Source organism: Mauremys reevesii, linkage group 1 (assembly GCF_016161935.1).
Source record: "Mauremys reevesii isolate NIE-2019 linkage group 1, ASM1616193v1, whole genome shotgun sequence".
Taxonomy (NCBI): domain Eukaryota; kingdom Metazoa; phylum Chordata; order Testudines; family Geoemydidae; genus Mauremys; species Mauremys reevesii.
In genome coordinates this window covers 166,555,379-166,581,017 of record NC_052623.1, presented here as the reverse complement: position 1 = coordinate 166,581,017, position 25,639 = coordinate 166,555,379, and the positions used below count along the sequence as shown (strand labels likewise).

Below are 25,639 nucleotides of genomic sequence, written 5' to 3'. Positions count from 1 at the left end.
CCCGTGCAGTAACTTCATGGGTGATCTTTGCATTGTGGCATGTCGTGTAGCCCGGTATTCTTGCAAGAAATCAGTAGTAAAGGGTATTCACAATTGCCCTTTCAGTTTAGCCATTTGCAAACTCTTTCAAACTTCTGTTAAACCATTCGATTTCCCCATTGGCTTGAGGGTAATCAGGGCCGGCTCTAGGTTTTTTGCCACCCCAAGCAAAATAAAATTTGGCTGCTCCCACCCCAGCCCTGGGCTCTCCCCCGCGACCTGCATCCCCTGCTGCCCCAGCTCTGGGCCTCCCCCTTCCCATACCCCCGCTGCTGCCCCAGCCCTGGGCTCTCCCCCCCCCACCCGCACCCCCTGGGACCCCAGGCCTGGGCTCACACACACCCTGTGCAGTACCAGCTCTGGGCACTCCCCTTCCCCCCCACCAGTGCCTCCCCACCCCCTGCCACCCTAGCCCTGGGCTCTCCCCCCTCCACCCGCACCCCTGCCGCCCCAGCCCTGAGCTCTTCCCCCCCACTCCTCCACCTGCACCCTCCTTCTGCCCCAGCCCTGGGTCACTGGTGACTTGCTCCCCGGGCGGGTCATTCAGCAGGAATTTTGGATGTGCACAGAACACAGACAGGATTGGTTCCCATATGGTTACAGAATTGCAGTAAAGTGCAACAATTTTCAGCTTGTGTGATTGGAGGATATCTGGATGCATATTATAAGACTGTCCTCCATAAATGAGGAAAAGTCAAGGTGCCTTTATTATTCTTTTGTTCCACTCTTTGTTTCTATGGGGAATTTGCCAATGCAACATCACTGTCTTCCTTTTAAACAAACAACAAATAACAACAACAACAAAAAGGCAATGGCTGTTGAAAATAGCAATTCCAGTCCTAAAAACCACTGCGAAGCATTTCTTGCTCAATTTTATCTACTTTTTCTACAGCAAATTACAGTGGATCAGTATATTTGATTTGGGAGAAATGAAGTAACAGCTGCCCAAATTGAGCTTGAGCACTCCTGAATTTTGAGGTGTTCAAATCTGGAAGGCAGGTGCTAGATTCCCTTTCTGAATATTAGCTAAATCTGGAAAGGAAAAGTCAATTTCTGCTTCCATGGCTCAGAAGTGGAAATCCTCCTAAGTGCCTGGTACTGTATCTAAATCCGCCCATGTCCAGTAGAGCCTCCTCTCCCTTACTTTTCATTTTAAATTCTAGTGGGATCCACGTACCTCCCTTGCTAGGCTTCAGATAGAGAGAGGCACTGTCCATTTAGTCCACCCAATTCCTACTTTGGGGACTGCAAGGTGAGGTCACACCAATATCCCTAATCCAGTCTGAGGATGTCTTTTGAAGGGGATATTTGGGCCAAAGCCTTCTACTCCTTGGGCACACTTGTTCCCCATTCACAGTGCCATTCCGCTCTAGCAGTGAGCTCAAGTTGCAGCATGAGGTTTCAGCTACCATACTCCCTCCCTCCCTTTCCTGTTGATAGTGGCCAAGGGAATGCTGGGAAATATAGTTCTTTCCTTGCTCCAAGGCTAGTTCTATAGGCAGGGAGCTAACCAAGGAACTACAGCTCCCAGGGCCCTCTGTTGGTTCTCAGCTCCCAGGCTCGATCCCTGATAGCTGCCGCCCCTGCAAATGGGCTGCCCCAAGCAGCTGCTTGCTTTGCTGGTGCCTAGAGTCACCCCTGAGGGTAATACAGGGATTACCTTTTGTGTAAAATGTTCCTCTGTGCTAGAAAGGTTTCAAACTCCAGGGAAGTAAATTGACTACCATTATCTGAAACCAGTTCTTTGGGGTTACCTTCCCTGCTAAAAACTGAAGAGAGGAACTTAACTACTGTAGCAGAAGAAATTTGCTATGTAAACGCTACCTCAGGCCATTTACTGAAATAGTCTATTAAAGTGATGGCATAACGGCAGTCAATTGGAGCAGTATCAAAAGGCCCTACAATGTCAATCACCACTTTTTCCCATGCAGATTCAGGAAGAGGAACAGGCTGTAATGGAGAGGTACATGTCACTTCTGTCTTATCATGCATTTGACAAGTGACACAAGATTTTATGAGTGCTTCAGTTTGAGAGTCCATCTCTGGCTACCAATACAGATCCCATAGTTATTGTTTGGTTCGGACAATTCCTTGATGAGTATCGTGTGCCAGGTGTATGAGTTTTGACTGTAATTCATGTGGCACAAGTAGCCGGTGTGTACCTCATAGCCACCGAGCAAAGAAAGTTCATCCCGAACTCTGAAATAAGGCAGCAAAACTGGGTCAAGGTTTTTAGGGTTACGGGGCCATCTCTGTCAGAAATTCCCATAGTTTTTGTTGAATTGGATACGTGGAACAAGCAACTTGAAATTGTTCTCTTGTAACTGCAGTGAGAGTGCTTGTAATAAGCACAACTACTACATCCTCATCCTCCGGTGGACCATCTGGTGAAGGCAAAAGCAGGCAAGAAAGGCAATCAGCTACATCATTTTGGTGACGAGGATGTATCTTCTGCCTCTGAACCCATCTGCACCCTTTCTGCAAAGCCCAGGTGAACCTCCAATTGCGTTTACTGCCTGGATCCATATGTTTGAGACTTATCTGCTTGCAATCAGTGCTACAGTGATTTCTGAAGTAAGAAAGCATGCTCCACTAATCCACTGCCTTGGAGCAGAAGGGCAGCATATATTTTACACTTTTCCCTTTGCAGATGATAAATATGAGACTGCACTCACTGCATTATAGAACTTTTTTGTGCCAAAAGTGAATGTAGTAGCTAATCGCTACAGATTTTGCCAGCATGAGCAGAAATCAGGGGAGACTATAATGCAGTATATTGCTTCCCTGAGGAGTCTGATTGTAACTTGTGACTTTGGGAATATGGCAGATGAGATTAGAGACCAGCTCATTGAGAAAACAACCATGCTTCGCGTAAGAGAACGCTTATTTCTAGAACTACAATTTACACTAGAAAAAGCAATACCCATTGCTACTCAGATTGAGTCAGCTACAGCTGAAGCCAAAATAATGAGCAGGGATACAGGAGGCACAGTCCAGGCTGTGACTCCTTTGCAGAAAAGTTCACTATCATTGCAGACAAACAATTGCAAGAGGAAAACTAATGAAAAGCCACTGAATCAGCAAATTAAAAATACAGTAAAAGCATGCTTTTGCTGTGGATCCCCAGAACACCTTGCAAGCTACTCAGGATGTCCAGCAAAAGTAGCTCAGTGCAATCATTGCAAAAAGATTGGGCATTTTGCTAAAGTATGTCACAGTAGCCAGTTCAATCAACAGGTGCATGCAGTTACAATAACAGATGTTACTTTTCTGAGCATGGACAAAATGACTATGGCACATATTCCAGAACAAATGAAGTGCACTGTAAACATTTCCGCCATATCCTCAGGCAAATCACACTCTATTCAGCTAATGTTGGACACTGGCTCAGCAGTATCTATACTACCTGATTCCATCTATTTGCATTACTTTAAAGACGTCCCTCTTACTGAACCCAAACTTCAGTTGGTGTGCTATTTGAAAAACCATATTCCAGTACATTGCTGCCTGCCAGCAATAGTACTTTTGGTGATTGCTGTGTAACTGCAGAGTTCTACATTGTCCACAAAGGCACTCCTATCTCTGGCAGAGATTTATTGGCTGCTTTAAATCTCAGGGTAGTTAATGGACGAATTGATCTTCCTCAGCACACACCAATTTCAGCTGGGACCCAACACCAGGTTATGTTGTAACTCGGCTGTGCTTATGGGTTTCTGCATAAAGTTAAAATGCAGAATAATGTGATGCCTGTATGACAGATGTTACAGCACTTACCATTTTCAGTCAGGGAAGCTGTTTCAGAGGAACTTCTAAAACTTGTTCAAAAGGACATTATTGAAGAGATTGACTCCTTGGAATGTGTTTCACCTATAGTAGTGACGCAAAAGAAAGGTGGAGGCATTTGCCTTTGTGTGGACTTAGGGAGCCAAATAAAGCTATTGTGATTGACAGCCATCCTCTTCCTCACATGGAAGAAGTATTTGCAGAACTCTGTGGAGCAAAGATTTTTTTCTACTCTTGATCTGAAGAGCGCATATGACCAGGTTATGTTACATGAAGATAGCAGAGACCTCACAGCATTTATTACACAAGGGACTATTCTGTTTTAAACGTGTTCCATATGGTCTCGCATCTGCCCCAAGTGCCTTCCAAAAATGATGTAATTGATTCTGAAGAATCAACATGGAGTTCAGTGCTATCTTACAAAATTTTTACTGGTAAGAACATAAGAACAGCCATACTGGGTCAGACCAATGAACGAATAGGCAATCATCAAGTGATCCATCCCCTGTCGCCCATTCCCAGCTTCTGTCAAATAGGGGCTAAGGACATCATCCCAGCCCATCTTGGCTAATAGCCATTGATGGACCTATCCTCCATGAACTTACCTAGTGTTTTTTTTAACCCTGTTATAGTCTTAGCCTTCACAACATCCTCTGGCAAAGAGTTCCACAGGTTGACTGTGTGTTTGTGTGAAGAAATATTTCCTTTTGTTTGTTTTAAATCTACTGCCTATTAATTTCATTTGGTGACCCCTAGTTCTTGTGTTCTGAGTAAATAACACTTCCTTATTTACTTTCTCCACATCAATCATGATTTTATAGACCTTTATCTTATCCCCCTTAGCCATTTTTTTTCCAAGCTCAAAAGTCCCATTTTTATTCATCTCTCCTCATGTGGAATCTGGTATTAGATCCTCGGATGATATAAATCCCTACAGTTCCTTGTAGTTCAATTGACCAAAACCAACTTAAACCAGCTGAAGATCTGGCCCATTATGTCAGCCTTCCTTACTCCTGGGAGACCTCGGGGGGGGGGGGGGTGGAATTCTCACTAACATATTCCATATGCCTGTACAAAGGTGCCTTCTCCATATATAAGCATGGGGCAAATTTAAAGACTGATATTTCAAGGTCTAATAGGACTAATCCCCATGTCATGAATAGTTAGTAAAGGGTTAAAGCATAGTACCTGGTGGGCACCTGACCCCAAAACCTTATCCTTTTCCAAAAGGAGGATTTCTGGCTTTCTAATGTTATACAGCTCCAGTTCCAGCTGCGATGTGTTGACAGATACTAGTCTTCACATCTCTCACTGGTCCAGGATTAAAATGTTGCCCATCCTGCTCCTCTGACTTGGCAGTCAAATAATATTTAACATATGGGTCTGCAATTTATCACATGACTGCCACCATGTATATGGTAGGTACACATATATCACATCAACCCTCCATTTAGAGTCCTTTCACCTGTAGATACTAGGAAGAGATAATATAGAAACTATCAAAATATTTTTTCAATGACAAATTATGTGCATTTTAAGATTCCTTGATTTCAGTATAGACAGAATGGAGAAAAAACACTTAAAATCAATTTAAAAAAACCCGCACAAACCACATTGTTAATGTATCTACCCTAGATCCACAAAAAGATCTTGACTCAACACTTACTCTGTCCAACAACCCATCCAAAAAGTTATTTTCTTTGCACTCGAAGAAAACTGTTCCCTAGATATTTGAAAATATCATTGCCAGACCTTAACTATGTCATGGTTAGAGACATTTGTTGGGTTATAATTAAGGAGAACACAATGGGATCTGTCACAAGTTATTTATTCATTTCTCCATATAAATTGCCAATTTTATTAAATGTTATACGGTACCTACGCTCTTCCCCATGGTATAAAGATAATAATTAACAGCTTTCCAATGTCAGCTTGTAGTCTTTTTCCACTTTGCCTTTGTCTCACTCTCACAAGTATTTAAATAGCTAATCTATTGTTGCACGTAAAATTGCCTAACATTTGTAAGCAAACAGTGTTAATCTTTCGAAGTTTTTGCGCTGACCTTGAAAGCCAGTGATGGCTTGAGACCCACAGACCAGCCTTCAGAAAGATACCGAAGTATGGGTAATAGAGAAATTTAAACTGATCTACAATGAATGAGCATTGGCCAGAGCCAATTATTTTTCATGTAGAAGGGCAAAATCAGCTTGAAGAAGGCGGGTTCAACTTCCACTGAAAACAATGGGAGTTACACCCACTTAAGCAGAGAAATAATTTGCCACACAGTCATCATCCCAGAATACCAAACTGGTGTAAATTATCCCTTTTCAGTCACCCACTCATTACTAAATGATGTAAATTCCACTACTAACCTACTTCCAACTCTTTGGCTGATTTACACTTGGCACATGATTTATATCATTATTCAATTTGGGCCCATTAGCCAAAATTCATCTCCGGTCTAACTCCATTATAAACAAAGGGCTTGATTGGGTTCATATCTGAGCTTCCACGCTCCCCTATTGGAATGGCAATCTGAAGACAAACTGAAATTAAAACTAAAATAGACAACGGGACAAGTGAAGATTTGCTATCCAAAGGACAGTTTGAAAGAAGAAGCCACCTATAACTACTAAGAACAAAGGAGTAGGAGCTAATATGATGCTATGCTGCCTATTGCCACACAAAACTAGATAACTATGCTGCTTGAAACTGGATTTTCATGGACACTGGTAAGGAATCACCACTTAAGAAGAGCACAGAGCATGCAATACCAGCTTTCAGCAGCAAAGGGACCATTCAGGAGCTACCAAGAGAACACTGCTGAACATAATGGAGTTTTGGAGTCAGACAGAAGCTGAGAAGTGCTGTGCTGAAGGTGAAGGAACACACAGAGTCAGGCTGAAAGGCAAACAAGACGTCCAAAAGGACATTGGAGTGGTCCATGAAAGTGAAAAGCAAGGTCCAAGATCCAGAAGAAAATCTCCAAAGGTGCCTAAGCAAATTCTGCCTCTCCCTCTTCCCCACTGATAGCGAGCCTATAAAGAAGTACCAGAGACAGGGGAAGATCCAGGATTCAGAGAAATAGACTAGAAAAGAAAATAAACATTTAGGAAAATTCAGAGTTCAAATTGTTTGATATATTGTTCAAGTTTAAACTTTAAAAGGAAAAGTAAGCAGGTTTCTAGAATAATAAACTGATAAAAGGTGCAAGGGAAGATATGGATGGTAATACAAACAACTGGGTTTCGATGTGGTATACAAAAATAAGTCATTGTTTTAACATAAGATAACTGTATTCTTCTAAAGAATGATTTTCTGTTCTATGACAGTAGTATATGTATATGTGCCTATGAGCAAAAAGGGAACAAGGATACAATCAGTGGGCAGCTATCTCAACATCTCATTTCTCCTTGTGTGTAATAGTGGTGCTAATATGTGAAGGGGACCCTATTTTGGCAAGATAATTTCTTCTATGTTTAATTATATATTTAAACAAGTGGGGCCTCATTATTGCTCTCAGTGAAGTCAATCTGTTTACTTCAATGGCTGTGTGTATACTAGCATTTGTCTATATATTTCCCACTATTCCTGTACCATTGATTTCCGCTTCACCATTTGTAGCTCTGGTGGGAGCACCACTGTAGACTAATCATCATCCTTTTAGCCACTATGCCATCTAACCTTAATCAAAGCAGATCAGACAACATGACGGCTAAGGCTAGTGGCCTACCTTCACTATTGGCTTCAGCTGCACTCCATGTAACACCTGAAACATTTGCAAAATAATTAGGGGAGCAATGTATGGTGTGCATGTGATTGGGGGACCTGACCAATCTTCAGTTAACCAGAGGTAAGACAAAGGGAGCTATGGAAATACTCACAAATGACTATGAATTAAGAGGCTGTACATTCAAAGGATGCTAGTGACATGAGAAACTAAGAGAGCAAAGCTATTCTTCATCGCACCATTATATTTTTCTTTTTTGTTCATCATCAAACTTACTATAAACACATATGGAAACCACTAATAAATTATATGGTAATTTATTTGAATCATTACTCAATAGTTTTAAATAGAGCTGAGCTTTCATTTCATCCTATGATTTATTCCTCCAGATCTTCCACTCTTTCCCAGATCTTACTATGTCTCCAGATGTTCTCTCTTCCCATCTCTCCCAGAGTCTTATGTTGAGAATCTATCTCCTCCTCCACCCCCAAAACACTGTTACTCTTATTTTTAAACTCAGTTACTCTCATCTTTAAAATCTGGCATCTCATTCCTGGAGAACTTTCTTCCGAATGAATCCAGCCGTGTATATAAGAAGATGAAAGGATGTTTCTGCTAAATTGATCAGCCATGAAATAGTTAATGTTGGCATTTAAACTGTCATCACTAGACTTCTGGTCACACCTCTCTCTCTGGTCGCAACTCTCTGAGATCCGTAATTTCAGACCATCTACAAACAAATGTTCACATCAATTCACATTAATTGGAAGGTTATCTTTATAACAGAAAACAGCTAAAAATTTTGTAAAAAGTTTAAATTATGCCAGGAGCAAGAGAAGTACAAAAACCAAACAATTCCCCAACAAAAAACAAAAAAAAAAACCAGCTGAGATACCCTAATTCAGTGCTATATAACCGAATTTAGGCACCTTGAATTTTTGGTATCCCTAGCAGGGGTGGCTCCAGGGACCAGCGCAGCAAGCGCGTGCCTGGGGCGGCAAGCTGCGGGGGGCAGCCTGCTGGTCGCTGTGAGGGCAGCAGGCAGGCGGCTTTCGGCGGTGCACCTGCAGGAGGTCTGTGGTCCCGCGGTTTCGGCGGCAATTTGGCGGCGGGTACGCCAAAGGCGCGGGACCGGTGGACCTCTCACAGGAGCGCCCCGAAAGCCACCTGCCTTCCATGCTTGGGGCGGCAAAATACATAGAGCTGCCCCAGATCCCTACCATAATTTGAAGTTACTGGTAATCCCTCCTTATTACATTTTTATATCCATTTCAATTCAGTCGGTAAACTCAGAACTCTTATAGAGTATTATTATAATATATAATATATGAATGCTACTTACAGTAAGGATTGCAGAGCTAGTGTTTTTCACAGCATGATGCAATGCTCATTCTTATGACTGCATGCAAATTGGTATTAATACTTCAAAGGCTTTATGCAAGGTTAATATTAATATAAAAGTAGGTTTGCTTCCGAAAAAAAAGCAGCCCACAAACTGTTTGGGAATATATTTCAGCTTCGAAGTAACTATTGAAATTATGTAAGTGTTCTTTTGCTCTCTTTTTTTAAATAATTGTTTGCTTAGGACCTGTGGTGATGGGCGCTCTTCCGCTTCTTGGTGATCAAGGGGTTATTTTTGGTACAAGGATTTTGAGAATTTGTTGCATGTTGCCAAATAAATAACAATTTGAATGGATACTGGTACATTTGATAAACATAGATTTATGCAAATGAAGTCATTCTCCTTGGTCTCACTGCAGCCTGTGGCACTGTGGAACACCGCTGGAGCATGTACATAGCTACTCTGGTTCCCTCTACCTATCAAACCACTCTATTATAGTGGGTCCACTTCTGCACCACAGTCCTAGCCCACGACGTTCAGTTCTCTACTTTCTGCTATCCACCTTCTTATCCTTGGCCATACTATCCAAAGCCCTGAGTTTAGTTCCCACACAGGAGTTCAGAAATGTAATCAAAATGATAAATCAGATATCCCAATATAGCTATCAATCACAGTAACCTTGGTGCCGTTCTTTCCTCTGTACCTTCTTTTCTCACATCAGCTATGCCTGCAAGTCTGCCTGTCGCCACCTTTGCAACGTTATCTGTGTTCACCACTATCTATGCAGAAATCTTTACCTATGTTTTATATCCTTTTCCTCACTCTGAACAATTTCTATAGGGCCTCCCTAAGACTTCTATAGGGCCTCCCTAAGACCCAGCTTCTCAGACGCCAGCATGTACAGAATGGAGGTTTTTCACGCATACAAAGGGCACAACTCCAACAACTCCCGTGGCTCCCCGTGCAGATCAGAATCCCAGCCCAAGATTTCTCTCCTTAATTTTGAAACCCTCCCTGGACTTGCAGTAGTCTCACTCACAAACCTCTTTCTCAAGCAGAAATTGCTTAATCTTCCCCCACTCCCAATATCACCTCCTCCTGCCTTTTGGAACAGCCTGCTTCTGTCTCTGCAGTATTAGCTCTCCATTTCTTTTCAAATCTCATAGGTGGAGGTAGCTTTCTCCTACTTCATTTCTCTCTGCCTTGGCTATTTATTGTTTATAATGTGGCCCAATCGCGGTATTGTTTAACTCCGTGAAGCATTTTGGGATACAGTTACAGTTTGGGCTACTTTCTTACGTTCGTCCGTGTCAGGCCACCCAAGAGGTTACGTCCTGCCCAGACCGCAATAAAGGTATGAGGGTTTCTTCAAGGACTTGTGAGCAGGATACATCCCAACGACTTGTAGTCAGGCAAGGGCAAGATATCTGAAGGACTGCAAAGGGCAAGTTGTTAAAACTTGGCAAGGGGAAGCCAGAGCGGGAGCCGGAGAAGCAAACGCAGCCTGAGCAGCCATAGGAGAGCACAGCGAGCGGATTTTAGTCCCCAGTTGGGAGCTTGCTGAGGAGGGAGCGCCAGAGCAGCGAAGGAGCGTGCTGCGCTGAGCCAGAGGGTATTTAGCTGCGGATTTGGGAGCAGAGCAACCCAGATTGCGCAGAGTTGACTGCGGCCGTACATAGATCCTTCTGAAGGAGCGGGAGCGTCTTGGCTGCTCTAGCGAACACGTGTTGCCCACTGAGCGCTCTGACCCGCCGATGAGAAAAAACAGGAGATTTGGCCATGGAGAAACAAGTCTGTTTTGTGCCAGCAGCAGTTCCCCACTAGTTCCCTGCCTCTGCTCTGCATGCAGAGGGGCAACTGGCTCCTCCACTCCCTCCCCCGCAGCAGTGTTGTTGTAGCCCTGTGACTCCCAACAGGACATTGGCCGGGAATCCTTTTTCACACCCAAAACCCCACGGCAGAAAGTGCTGAGTCTTTGGGGGGATAGCTAGTGGCTTTGCTGCCACAGTTCAGTGCAGAGAGAAAACGTCTAAGGAGGAGCGCAAGCCCAACTACTCCCAGTCCCCATTTCTGCCCCTGCATCCCCGTTTTTGTCCTCCTTCCCCAATCTTCTCTACTGTGTCTCCCTTGTCTCCTCTCCCCCCAGGGGTGCTGGAACAATTTGTACAGTGGGGGTGCTGAGACCCATTCAGCGAGGGTGACCAGACAGCAAGTGTGAAAAATGGGGAGGGGGTGGGGGTAATAGGAGCCTGTATAAGAAAAAGACTCAAAAATCAGGACTGTCCCTATAAAATCGGGACATCTGGTCACCCTGCATTCAGCCAAACTGCAAAGCTGGTCTATAATGGGAAGCCAGGGGGGTGCGGCAGCGGCAACACCCCCCAGCACCGCTAGTTCCAGAACCTATATCGCCCCCTGGTTTTGCCACCCTCCGCCCATCCCCCCGCTCTGTCCCCGCCTGGCTCGGGGGGCAGGTTCTGAGGGCGAGCCAGGGTCGAGCTAGGTCGAGCCGCCGGGACGGAGCATGCGCAGAGGGCCCCGTGGCGCTGTCGGGCGCAGAGCAGGTGCTGCTGGCCCTGGGCGCGGGCCAGTCGCTAATCCCCGCGGGTGCAGCGAGGAGTCGCCATAGCCAGCAGCGGCAGGAGTCCCCGGCGGCGGCGCCTCTCGCAGGACCCACACTCCGGCCCCTTGCCATGGAGAGCAGCCTCCCTTCTCCCGCAGAGGAGCCCCGCTCCGCTGTGGGGCTGAGCGGGGCGCAGAGCCCGGAGCCGCTCGGGGCAGGGGGCTCCCAAGGGCCGGAGGAGGGAGGGAGCGAGGAAGGGGCGGCGGAGGAGAAGCCCCCCGGCCCCTGGCGGGAGGAGGATGCAGCAGAAAGAGCAGCTGAAGGGAAGGGCCAGGAGGCGCCCGGGGACCCGGGCGCCGCGGAGAGCTGCGGAGAGGGGGAAGAGGAGGCAGGAGCGGGGAGCCCCGAGGGGCAGCAGCAGGAGCCTGGCCCCGCGCACTGCCCAGCAGGGGAGCGCTCGGAGGAAAGGGGCGAAGGAGACGCAGGGGGAAGCGGGGAGGGCAAAGGACCTGCAGAGCTCTCCGCGGAGGAGAGCACTGGAGGCGAGAGCCCGGGGCCGAGCCCCGCAGAGGAAGGCACCGGAGGAGAGAGCCCGGGGCCAAGCCCCACGCAGGAGAGCACCGGAGGCGAGAGCCCGGGGCCAAGCCCCACGCAGGAGGGCACCGGAGGCGAGAGCCCGGGGCCGAGCCCCGCAGAGGAAGGCACCGGAGGAGAGAGCTCGGGGCCGAGCCCCACGCAGGAAGGCACCGGAGGCGAGAGCCCGGGGCCGAGCCCCGCAGAGGAAGGCACCGGAGGAGAGAGCTCGGGGCCAAGCCCCACGCAGGAGGGCACCGGAGGAGAGAGCCCGGGGCCAAGCCCCACGCGGGAGGGCACCGGAGGCGAGAGCCCGGGGCCAAGCCCCGCGGAAGGGGGAGCCGCAGAACGGGCTGCCCCCGGGGCAGAACCGCCCCAGGCAGAAGATCCTGCAGAGGCTGCCGGGGAGGAAGACGAGCCTGAAGGAGCCCCTGGGGAGGACGCGAGAGAGGAAGAAAAGCCTGGGGAGGTGGCAGGGGAGGAAGGAGCCCCCGCGGGAGGAGAGCGCGAAGAGGAGGAGAGAAAGGAAGAGGATGGGGAGGAAGATGCAACGGCAGAAGCAAAGCCTGAGGAAGGGGAGGATGCAGCAGAGGACGAAACTAGGGCAGGAGAAAGTCAGGAAAGCACTGCACCAGTGGGAGCAAATCCCGAAGACACCGAGACGAGCGAAGAAAGCCCCGCTGCAGGAGGCGCCGCAGGCCATGCAGCTAAGGAAATGCCAGCAGCAGCAGCAGCAGCAGAACATGCGAGCGCAGAGGACGCTGCTACAAGAGAGAGCCCAGAGAGCACCCCAGGTGGGGATGAACTGAGCAACCACCTGACAGAGCCACATGCAACCGGGGACCCCGAGGAGCCTGCGGGAGCGGAGAGAGGCGAGGAAGCCATGAACCTGAACGGCGTGCAGGGCAGGGGCGAGGGCGAGGAAGAAGAGGATGAAGCGAGCACACCTGGTGAACCCGGGGAAGAGACGCAAGAGCATGACATTTCCCTCTTCGTCAAGGTAAAACTGCCGAGTCAGTCAATCCGCTCGCACCCTTGTTCTTCCCTTAGACCGATAGCCGGCTCCCTGCCGGCGGCGATCCTCAAGCTTGGGGAAGATTTGTTGTGTAGATCATGATGACCGGGTCATGGGCGGGTGTTAGCAGTTTCCTAGACTCATGGGTGGTTGGGGGAGAGCTAGATAAAGCGGTCGCCCCCCCCCCGTGACACAGCCTAAAGGAATGTATCAGAGGGGTAGCCGTGTTAGTCTGGGTCCCCAAAACAGACAAAGAGAATGAATGGAGTGACTCCCCTGCCCAACCATGTGTGTGTGTGGAGTTTTACCAAAAAAGTGACACTGTGCAGCTCAGCGTTACAATAACGTGGAGTAGTTTGAGGGAGCTCCATCTAGTTCTCCCTCCCCCCATATTCCTTACAGAGCGCAGCTGTAAGGGAGAGAGCCTTTGGTTGTGCATTTGCTGTTACTAGTGTCCTTTAAATCTGCCAGACGCAAATCCAGTTTTGTTTAAATGATTTGGTTATTATTTACTCCCGAGATTAATCTCCTTTGACTTTTCAGTCCTTCTTGGTTAAACATAGACACTTTTCTCCGTTATGCTGCAAATCGTGGTTTTGTCGTTCTGATAGTTACAATAATTAATAACACCAGCAAGAAAAGGGAAAGTGCAAAACTGTCAGTAAGGCAATTTCCCAAAGGGCTTTCACCCACAACTATTTTGACATGTTTTACTTTTTTGGTCTAGATATCTCTATATGTTTAAATGAAAAGTGTATGAGAATCTAGGTGTCACTCTGGATTGTTCCTGGGCTTCTCTGTGGTGCTAATCAGCATAGTGTCTGAGCACATGAAATATGAATGTGATAATTCATTCTCACAACTTTTTGTGAAGTAGAGAAATACTTGTTAAAGGTCCCTGGAGAGTTTAAAATCTCCAAAGTAGGAGGAGATAGAAGATGCACCACAGTTACCCCTAGAGAAAAATACATAAGGAGTGATATTTTAGGAACTTATTTGGAAGAAAACAGAAAATTCCTTTTTAAGAGCATTGATAATATGATGTCACATTTATACAGCATGTTTTATGCTAAAAAGATCAGGAAGTACTTGACAGATACTGATAACTGAAATTAATTTCAGATAATAAATGTAGACAAATGTGGCAATTCTAGATTCAGACTTTTTTTGGAAAACAAACAACCTCATGCTGCTGTGTAATGTGTTAGTATGTCAGTTAAAGATACACAATTTACATACATTCAAAATACCTATAATTCAAGCAGGTGAAATCTAATTTAGAAAAAAAAGGCAAAATAAAAAACTAACATTTATGAAATGTTCTGAAATTAATTTCTGCCTATTTGCTCAGTTCTACAAAGTATAGTCGATCCTGAAGTCAGATCAGCATGGGTGGACCCTTAGGTCAGCACCATGAAAACCAAGTCCCCCACTGGGTTGGAGGGCAACAACCAGGGCCGGTGCAAGTATGTTTCGTGCCCTAGGCAAAACTACCACCTTGCGCCCTCCCCTCCCCCGTGCCCCCACCCTGAGACGCCTTGAGGTACCCCCCTTGCAGCAGCTCCCCACCCCCCACCTTCCTCCCTGAGACACCACCTCCACCCCAGTTCACCCCGCTCCGCCCACGAGCACAAGCACCCCGAGCACAGCGTGGCTGCTTCACGTCTCCTGTCTTCCAGGCTTGCGGCACCTAAGCTGATTGGCGCCGCAAGCCTGGGAGGCGGGAGAAGTGAAGCGGCTGTGGTGTGCTCCCCCCCCTTATTTGCTGCAAGTGGCCCTCCTCGCGCTCTCCTGCCCCACCTCCCGCCGCCTAAATGCCGGCAGCGACCGGGTTCGGCCGAAGATCCGGCCGCCCCGGTTGCTGCCGAAGAAAATGGCGCCCCCCAAATGCCAGCACCCTAGGCAACTGCCTAGGTCACCTAAATGGTTGCACCGGCCCTGGCAACAACCAAATTTAGCAGGCACAACAGTGAGCAGCATGGAACAAATTTGACTGAGGCAGGACCAGCCTTATAAACAAAGAAAACAAGGGGCCACTTTGTGTCTTACACTACTGGAAGTCATATTTCCAATGCAGAATGTGCAACTCATTCATGGGTTGACCTGGTCTCGTCCACCAGCACAAGAATGAAGTGGGAAGAAAAAACTCAGTTTGATCTCCCCCTTCTGTTTGGCAATGAATCCAGAAACCAAGCAATTTATACCTTGATTTCTCCCCCTTTCTTGAAATGTAGGACTGCATACCTAAAGCTAGCTGTATACCAAACAAACAGGGGAAAAAACCCTATTTTTACAAGTGCTATTGAGTCTTTAATATCCAATGCACTGTATATTGCCATACTGGAAAGATAAATGTTGTTCTCTATTTTTTATGTCCCCTTGCTCTCTCTCCCCCTCTCCCCCCATAGCTTTTTCTTAAAATACAAGCTTGATTGCGATATAAAGTTACTGTAAATAACGTAGCTCTAGCATATTGATCTCCATTAGCTGAATGCGGTGGCTAGAGTTGAAATTAATATTTCTGGGACAAAGTGGAAATCTATACAGCAGAAGTTGTATAGTACAGTTTTACTCTGAAAAGTGACTATGCAAAAATGTTATCTTCTTACTCAGTAGATCTGCACCCTGTGCATGTTCAGTCGGGTGTGCTTTTTCTAATGACAGTTACATTTTTACTACTGTGAGCCCTGCAGGGCCAACTCAGATCTGGCAGAGAGAACTCCATTCTTTTCTGGCTCATAGGTTGAGTGAACTGTTAACTACCAATTGTAGGGCCACTTATGCAACCTCCTCTTTGTTTTGTATCGTGATCATAGATCCATCAATAAATGGAGCAGGATTGCACAGGCGTAACTGAAGTCATAATGTGGCAGAAGTTTCACCAGTATAAATGAGGACAATTTCTGTCTTGCAGAAAGAGCCCTGTCTGATTTTCAAATCCCAAGCAGAGATTGAAGGGCTGGCAATCAGAAAACAACATGATCTTTTTGTGTGTCAAAAACTGATAGTATTTGATATGGATTATCATTGAGACAAATGCAGAATCCCATGTCATCACTTTCATAAAGTCACTGCAAAGGCAAATCACACCTGGAGCATGATTCCAATCCTTGTAGAATATCTGAGGGATCAGAATTGGAGAGCAGGACATAATAAGGATAAGAATGTGAATTGTGCCATTATAATCCAAAAATAAGGCTTAAGCATAGTTAACTGAAATATCTGTGAACTTCTAAAAGGAAGGAGGAACATTTTCATGACTGATTTAACATCAGTAATTTAAGAATGCTTTGAAAATAATGCATTCATCATTCTAATGACTTCACTGGCAGGACATAATCACACCTGAACATTTTACTATACACCTACTTGGTAAATGACTAAATGTATTAGCTAAGACTGGTCTCTTGTTTCTCCTCCTCTGAGGCTGGCATCCTAGAGCAGCACTGTATTAGGAGCCCAGCATCTCCCCATTTACAGCATTTGAGAGGACAGGGAGGCCCTCTCTTTCCTACTGCTGGAAGGAATCATGCCTTTTTCTCCCTGCTGCTATGAGTAGCTGCACTGTCTCTCTGTACTCCTCCTGCCCACTGGGAAAGGATGGGATAGAGAAGATCGGTCCCCACTGTGGCTCAGAGTGGGCTCAAGATATTTAAAAAACACAGGTATAATGTTTAGGCCAGGGGTCAGCAACCTTTCAGAAGTGGTGTGCTGAGTCTTCATTTATGCACTCTAATTTAAGGTTTCGCGTGCCGGTAATACATTTTAACGTTTTTAGAAGATCTTTCTATAAGTCTATAATTTATAACTAAACTATTATTGTATGTAAAGTAAATAAGGTTTTTAAAATGTTTAAGAAGCTTAATTTAAAATTAAATTAAAATGCAGAACCCCCCGGACCCGGGCAGTGTGAGTGCCACTGAAAATCAGCTCGTATGCCGCCTTCAGCATGCGTGCCATAGGTTGCCTACCTCTGGTTTAGGCTGTACTAAGTTACAGTAAGTGTTTAATACTAAACAGAGGTAGAGTGGATACCAAAAATGAGTACTGAGTGACTGCATCAGCCCATATAGAGTGTAGTCAGGGATGGTCCCAGAGTGGTGATGCAGCAGAGTCTGACATGGTATTCCCCCAATTAGTAAATGCTTATTGCCAAAACTAAAGAGTTAAAAAGTGAGAAGGCAAGCAAATTGAATCCATGTGTTTTATTTCCAGCATGAAATGATCCCCCCGAAAAGAGCCCAACCCAACGCATCCCAGTGCACTTGTCTCCAGCCCACTGCTGCTCGCAGTAATACCATTATGCCAGGCTGTCATCTCTTCTGTACTGTTGGGCTGTTGCCCTCCACCTCTTTTCTACCATTTAAATTTTTTTTTCCAACAAACTTTATTGCCCGTTATGTATAATAAGAGCTCCCTGTAAATAAAGCCACCTCATTGCCCTCTCTCAAATTCCTCTTTAAAACTTTCCTCTCTTGTGATGCCTGCAGAAAATTCGCTAATGTTTAGGCCGAGACTGCTGCCCGTCATCTTGACCACTATTGTTTCATTGTTACCTTGTGCTCCCCCAGTCTGCTGCATTCACCTGTTGTCTCATGTCTTATACTTAGATTGTAAACTTGCAGGATCAAGCCAGAAATTATTTTGCCATTGTGGTAAAAGTGGAATGGTGTTAAGGAAGCATGAAATTAATCTAAATTGTTTCAACTCGTCTCTGTTGAAAACTGAAGGCAACAACAACTAGTGAGAGTGTGAACAAGTGCAATATCCCAGGCCAGATTCTGCTCTTAGCTGCACTGTAAATCCAGGAGAACTCCTTGTGACTCTAGTTTTGTACTAGTGCAAATGAGAACAGTTTGGCTCACTAAGCCTAAACATTACAAACAAATAGATTTGTAATGTTAATTTAAGACTGAAACAAGGACTTTTGTTCCTACCTGAAAATTGGATTTCTGTAAAAAGCCTCCACCAATCTGACATCATGCTTAGCTCCACCTTGTCCTGGGATAGACCAGATAGATAATTTTGTGGCCAGGTCTTAAGGACCAGATTTTTCAAGCTAGTTAGGTACCTAAAGATGCAGATAGGTGCATACTAGGATGTTCTAAAGTGTCTAAGTATCTAATACCCATTAGGCAACTATCGCATCTTTAAGTGCCTAAATAGCTTTAAAAATCTGTCCCTGAGTGACTTGCCCAGGGATACACAGGAAGTCTGTTGCAGACCTGAAAACATTAGTTTGAAGCAAATCTTCACATAAAAGATTAAAAAGTTACCATTGTTACCTATTTTTCTGAATTACCAGCACCATCATCTCCCAAAATGACACCTCACCATATTTAAAAATGAAGTTGTCAACCTGCCCAGTGTAGTAAAAACCACCACCTACTTTGTTCTAGGGAACCTTCATGCTTCAGCTGGATTCCTTGGTCGCTGTACTGTCACCATCCTCAGGTATACTGGGATATTACTCATGGCAACCAGGGATCTGTGACTTCAGGGGCCATAAAACAATCATAAAGAAGGGTGAAGGAGATTTTCAAAGGCACAAATGGCAGTGATGCACTTAACTCCCATTGACTTTCTGTGGGATGTGGGCACCTAACCACCATATGTGCCTTTGCAAATCTTCTCTGGTAAGTTTAAAATCGCCTAGGAATTGAATACTGCTTCTAACTTTACTATTTAGGATTTTCAGGACATAATTCTGTACCTGGTTCATTTAAAAACATACTTGCAGGTCACCTTTAAGATATTTCAGATAAGATCAGAATTAAACCTCATAGTTTTAACTACGAATTTCAGCTATTCTGAAGATCAGAGGGTCTAGTAATTTGGCTGTAAGTGCAGAACTTAAACAGCTGGACTACTCATTTCAGTATGAGATCTTCCATCAAATTAATCCTATGTTAAAAGAGTTCTTGCTCAGATTCTGGGTTAACAATAAATGGTGTATCTTAAGAGCTCTTCAAAAGGCTAAGATTAAAATAACAGACTTCATCCAATCTTTGCGACCTTTTTGGTCTCTTATTCACAGGGTGATTCATTTCATTCATCCTTCCAATCAATCCTTTTGATCTCAGTTACATTTGTGTAATCTGAGATAACTCCATTGATTTCCAGCCTTCATTGCACCCTTCCTGAGATGTGTTGTGCACCAAATAGCTGATTCTCAGGATCTGGCCCTATATTCTTAGAGATTTGCTGAATTATCAGAAATTCTGATACACAAGAAAGTAAACAAGGCAGAGAGATTTTGGCCACTGAAAGAAACACTAGGAAAAAACCAGCTACTGCACCATGCTTACAGATATCACACCTGATGCATGCTTCATAATACAGAAGAGGATGAACCTTTGCTTTCCATGAAATGTTTATAGGATCCAGTTATGGAACTGTGGTCTAGCTTATGTATTAAGTGGAAAAAAAGACTATTCTAAAAGTAAATTATTTGGGCTTGATAGCTTTACGTACTCTGGCTGTGATTTTCAAAGGAGTCCCTAGGAATTAGGTGCTCAAATTCCATTAAAAAAAAAAAACAGCCTGTATTCCCATCTGATGTACTTCACTCTGTATCTGATGTTTGACATGTAGATTTCCAGGAAAAAGTCACAGAGGAAAGATTTATATCTCAGATTTGGATTTTTGCTTGTCCCTGGGTGAAAATCACTTCTGGTACCCAAACAAAAATATGTAAAAAAATAATAATAATAAAAAAAATCACTGTTAATCTTTATAATATAGACACACTGTTATTGGGGGACGAGAATTTGGAGTGGAGTGAGTAGAGGAACATTTGATTAGGTTTAGACAACAGTAGAAAGGTCCCTGCTTCTTTTCTTCAACCTCCTCCCTAATAGGGTTGCCAACTTTCTAACTGCACAAAACCAAACACCCTTGTCCCATCCCTTTCCTGTCCCTTCTCTGAGGCTCCACACCCCCACTCACTCCAGCCCTCCGTCGCTCACTCTTTCCCACCCTCACTCACTTTCACTGCCCTGCGGCAGGGCTGGGGTGAGGGCTCCAGCTGCGGGTATGGGCTCTGAAGTGAGGCCAGAAATGAGGAGTTCAGGATGCGGGAGTGGGCTCAGGGCTGGGGCAGCAGCTTGGATGTGGGAGGAGTACAGGTTCTGGGTATGGGCTCTGGGGTGGGGCTGAGGGTTTTGAGGTATAGGAGGGGGCTCAGGGCTGGGGCAGGGGCTTGGGGTGCAGGCTCCAGGAGGGAGTTGGGGGGGCGGGTGGGCGTGTGGGGTATGTGAGGGAGTTAGGGTATGAGAGAAGGGTTGCCAACTTTCTAATCACACTAAACCAAACACTCTGCCCCGACTCCATGCCCGAGGTCGCACTCACTCCATCCCCCCTCCATCACTTGCTCTTCCCCACACTCACTCACTTTCACCAGGCTGGGGCAGGGGGTTGGGGGGCGGGAGGGGGTATGGGCTCTGGTCTTGGGGTGCAGGCTCTGGGCTGGGGGTGGGAATGAGGGGTTTGAGGTGCTGGAGGGGGCTCTGGGCTGGGGCTATGGCGTTCAGAGTGTGGGAGGGGGTGAGGGCTCCAGCTGGGGCTGCAGGCTCTGGGGTGCATCTGGGGATGAGGGGTTTGGGATGAAGGAGGGGGCTCCAGGCTGGGGGTTGAGGGCTCTGGCTGTGGATGGGGCCAGGGATGAGGGGTTTAGGGTGCAGGAGGGGGCTCTGGGCTGGGGCGGGGGGTTGGTTCTGTACTTCCTTTCTTACTGGTGCTGCTAAGCACAGTTAGACTCTTGTGTGTTCCTTTGCTCTGCCAGTTTGCTTTCTTATATTTTCCCAGCACTACTGCAACGTTGGTTATAGGTAAGGCTGCGAGTCTGTCATGGAAGTCACAGATTCTGTGACCTCCATGACTTCTGCAGCAGCTGGTGCTGGCTCAGGGGCTTCCCCAGCTGGGCAGCCACTGGCCCAGCAATAGCGGTATGGGTGTGTGGGAGGGGGCTCAGAGGGTGCGGGGGGTGGTGCTTACCTTGGGGTGGAGGGCTCCTACTGGCATGGCCCTGCATCTCCTAGGCAGTGGAGGGGCAGGCTCCATGCCACGCGCTGCCTGTGCCTGCAGGCCCTGCCGCCGCAGGCCCCATTGACTGTTGTTCCCGGCAGCCTGTGCTCCTCTGCTGCCTAGGAGCTTCAGGGATGCAGAGCTGCATAGGGAGACCTGGCAGCCCCACCAACACCCCCTCCACCCCTGCAGCACCAGTGGGGCCCCAGGCCACCACCCGTAGAGCACCTGCGGCCCTTGGCTCAAGTTTTAGTCACAGGTATTTTTAGTAAAAGTCATGGACAGGTCACGGGCTATGAATTTTTGTTTGCTGCCCGTTACCTCTCCATGACTTTTACTAAAAATACCCATGACTAAAACATAGCCTTAGTTATAGGGTCTTCCAGTCACACCGCCTATTTCATATCATAGCAGCCAGTCCAACTTAAAAAGGAAGTAGCCTAAAAGAGAGTCATTGCCCCAGGCAGAGCACAAGCACAGCTCAACCTTACATCAGGGAATGGGTGAGGAAAGGGCAACTATCCATCAACTAGCTTGTTTTAATGAAACCAGAACAAAACCAAACCGTGCTTTCATTCAAACTGGCCACCTGCTGCTATCCATCACAACCAGGGCAATTCCTGTAAAGTAGCCATTTATAAAATATTTGTATTGCCGTTTCAGATCTTGTATATATTTTCCAGTGCTGAGTTTGCAGAGACAATTGTGTGCAGTAGTTAAACACATTAGCCAGGGATTCTGTTTTGTTCCCAAGACTCACAAAACAGGAAACTGGCCAACTTCCCACAAGCATTTGCCTTTTCTCAGCTATTTTGCTGGATGGAGTATGGCAATTTAGGATGCCATAATACAGCTTAAGAGGAGCAGCATTATGAATTCCTTTCATAACTCTTCAGGTTATTGTGTATACTCTACGCACTGGTTGCAGACTCTTATAGCGCTGACTACTTATTTAGAGGTCTTTTTTAGTTTATTAAAGTGGTACGCTTTTAGAGAAAAGGACCAATGTAAATTTGTCAAACAAAAGTTACACATTTTAAGGAGATATGAAACTGAACTGGGATTGTTTAGCCTGCAGAAGAGAAGAATGAGGGGGGATTTGATAGCTGCTTTCAACTACCTGAAAGGGGGTTCCAAAAAGGATGGATCTAGACTGTTCTCAGTGGTACCTGATGACAGAACAAGGAGTAATGGTCTCAAGTTGCCGTGGGGGAGATTTAGGTTGGATATTAGGAAAAACTTTTTCACTAGGAGGGTGGTGAAGCACTGGAATGGGTTACCTAGGGAGGTGGTGGAATCTCCTTCCTTAGAGGTTTTTAAGGTCAGGCTTGACAAAGCCCTGGCTGGGATGATTTAGTTGGGAATTGGTCCTGCTTTGAGCAGGGGGTTGGACTAGATGACCTCCTGAGGTCCCTTCCAACCCTGATATTCTATGAAAGCCTTTGTTTCAATGGCAGCAAAAAAAACCCCAACAACAACAACAAACAGTTTATTAATTCTAAAAGTATGGGGAGAGGTTCAACTTTACTTATGGTTACAATTGCTCTCACTACCCCCACCCCTACCCTTTTTTTTGGCAATTCGTAGCTGTTTTAGAACTTAAAATTATACAGATAAATTTACTCCCTGAACCTGTTTGCTGAAAAATAGCTTTAAAAGCTATACACTGAAATAACTCTTTTTGCAACTTTGATCTTGAAGGCATGCTTAGACATTATGCAGCAATTTAGTGCTTTGTTTAGGTATACTAATGCCAATTCTGACAACATACAACCCAAACCCTACTCCAAAAATAGACAAATTAAAAGAAGCAACCACAAAATTATAGAGGTATCATAATGTGGTCACATATGTAAAGCTGAACCCACCACTGGGTCGATTTTTTCTTTTCCCCACAATCCCTCCAAACATCTTGAGTTCCCTTTCTGTCCTGTAATTTGAGGATTGCAAATTATAAGATGTATACATTTTGTTTATTTGGTTGAAGTCTGTAAAGGCCCCAAGAGTGTTTTATGCACGCAATACTTTATCATTCCCCTGCACCTATCCTCTGTAATGTCACTGCAAATGACTTCTTGGTCTAGAATTATTTTAGTCAGGGGCTAAATCCTGCAACCTTTGCTCCTCATGTGAGCATTCTTCTCCCAGGTAAGAACATCTGTTGACCTCACTATGGGTCTGATTCTACGCTGTTTACAGACAAGACTCCCAAGGGCAAAGAAAAGAGTTTTCCTTATCTCATTGCTGCCAATGTCCTAAGTTTGGTGGGGACTAGGCTTGGTTTTGTAAATCCATCTGGGTAACTGCAGCTGTACTTAATGTCCTGTGGCTGCAGAAAACAGCTGTATTGCTGTGCTCAGAGCTTTGCATTCTGCAAGTTGTTTAATTTTATATGTTTCTGTAGTTTAGGGCAGGGAGGAGAGGAGCCACTTTTAATTTGTGTAGGAAAAAAAATACCAGTGCACACAAGTTCTTCTGGCCTTCAGATGTACAGCATCACTATTCTATTACTGGGGAGAAAGTTAAGTAGCCTTATGGTTACTACTGGATCTCACACATGTTTTATAGGTGTCTCACACACATGGTGGGTGTGGCATTACTCACAGTCATAGCATGCACAGTGGCTGTGCTGCATTTATTTTTATGGTTCTTTTTTTTTTTTTACTTTTATACAATTCTATCTCATGGACTCATACACACAGAGCCCTATTTTTGAAAGTTAAAAAAAATGTTTTCTAGTGATTGTGAAGACATGCAGAGGGTATGCAGCCTTGCAATGCTTATTAATATGACAGCAGAACTGAGAAGTCCATCTGAGATCAGGGCCCTATTGTACTGTGCACTCCAAGAGACAGTCCCCACTCCAATGAGTTCAATCTTAATACAAGCAAATATTGTTATCCCCATTTTACAGATGGGGGAACTGAAAGAAGTAGAGATTTAGGTCTTGATCACCAAAGGTATTTAAATGTTCAAATCAATGGGAGTTAGGAGCCTAAATATCTTTGAGGATTCTGGACCTTACTGACTTTCTGTCACTGTTAGTGTTTCACATAGTTTTCTGCATATTTTGATTCCTTGGACTAAAATAAAAATGTAACCCCAGCTGGTCTCTAATGTCATTTTTTTCTGAAGAAAAGAATCACAATTGGTAAGAACACAGGTTCTTGTAAGGAACATAATTAAATGGCATATGAAGGTTATATGATTTTTTTTTTTGCTACTAACTGATAGTAAAATGTCATGATGTGATGAGTTGTTTGCATTTCCATTTGCTATGTTTATTTACCAATAAAAGACTGAAGAAGTTGAATGATTACATACCAATTGATTTTTCAATAATTTCAACGTTTTTAGCATTTAAGCAAACTTTTTTTAGTTTTCCAAACTAAGTTTCTCTAGTTTTGTAAACAAAATGTTGATGCTTTACACAGTGCATGTCATTTTAATTAGTTTAAAATCTGCTTATGATAATGCATTTAAATTTATATAGCATTTTATAGGAATGAATAGTTTGAGGCTTTTGATGCTCATTGACATCATGTGACGTTATGCAGTTATATGTGTGAAGCAGAAAGCCCAAGGTTCCATGGAGAGGGCCTTACTCAGAAATAAGCACCCCTGTCCATGGAAGGATCAGCTGTCAGGCTATGTATTAGGTGAACTGTAGCAGGTGTGCGAAGGAAATTGTTGCTCAGATCATAGAGGGAGGAGTTTTGCCCCCTCCAGTTCTCTTTTTACAAAACCTTATGATACAAAACTGTTGTGTCTCTTAGCTTAATGACTGGAGGTTACTTATTTCCTTTTCCTGTTCTTCAGGAAGGGTAGTATTGCACTGGCAAACTGAAGTCATGTGGTCATGATGTTTCCCTCTCTGGTTCTGTTTCCATTCATAAACTGAAATTTTAGAATATAACAATACTACAGTTTTGATCTGGGACCAAAGTGGAACAGGATTATAATGATTATTTAATTAGTTCAACAACAGCAGAATAGAATATCTTAAATTTACATCATCAACATGGGACATGGTTTCTCAGAAATGCTAAAATAAAATAAAAAGAAGCCTGCTACTTTCTTTACTTTAGGCCCTTTTCACATTAGGACATATAATCATGTCTGGAATTATTTTCAAACACTTTTAACCCCAAACCAAGTTGTAATACAATTTGGTTTCACATCAGCAAGACTACAGGCTACTGTATACAATGTTGTAGACAGAAGGTGTGAGGGGTTTGCAGTGTTTCCAAGTTCTGCAATATCTGGTGTTTTTTTCTTGATGCTCCAGCCCTTGGAGTGGAGCAATTACATGAGAATCTGAGATTTCATTAAATAATTAAGGCTCCTAGCCCTTATGGTTGCACACAAAAGTTTAAAAGTGTGTGTTGAATGCACCTGAAAGTTTAAAAAACCAGCAGGCAAATACACCCTCCCCCCAAAATGTGTCATGGGGAGTGGGGATTGAAAACAAACCCAAACCATTTTTTAAACCAATCTTACAATGTTTCGAGGCTTGCATCCTGATTTTTGAACACTTGGGGTTGGTTAGTCTGTAGCAGGATTTCTGGA

The 25,639-nt window shown here is 45.0% G+C and overlaps 1 protein-coding gene across 2 annotated transcripts in view; it reads left to right on the top strand.

Annotated features, from left to right (window-relative positions):
- The first annotated feature begins 11,520 nt into the window (after positions 1-11,520).
- Positions 11,521-25,639, top strand: part of CLIC6 (chloride intracellular channel 6) — a 55,681-nt gene continuing 41,562 nt past the window's right edge. The window contains exon 1 of one of the 2 annotated variants that reach the window (XM_039540757.1): positions 11,521-13,030. In XM_039540757.1, the coding sequence (XP_039396691.1) occupies positions 11,588-13,030 (1,443 nt within the window). In that variant the 5' untranslated portion in view covers positions 11,521-11,587. Of the gene's footprint in view, positions 13,031-18,642; positions 18,682-25,639 lie in introns of those variants that run through there. The other variant, XM_039540767.1, reaches the window with a different exon arrangement.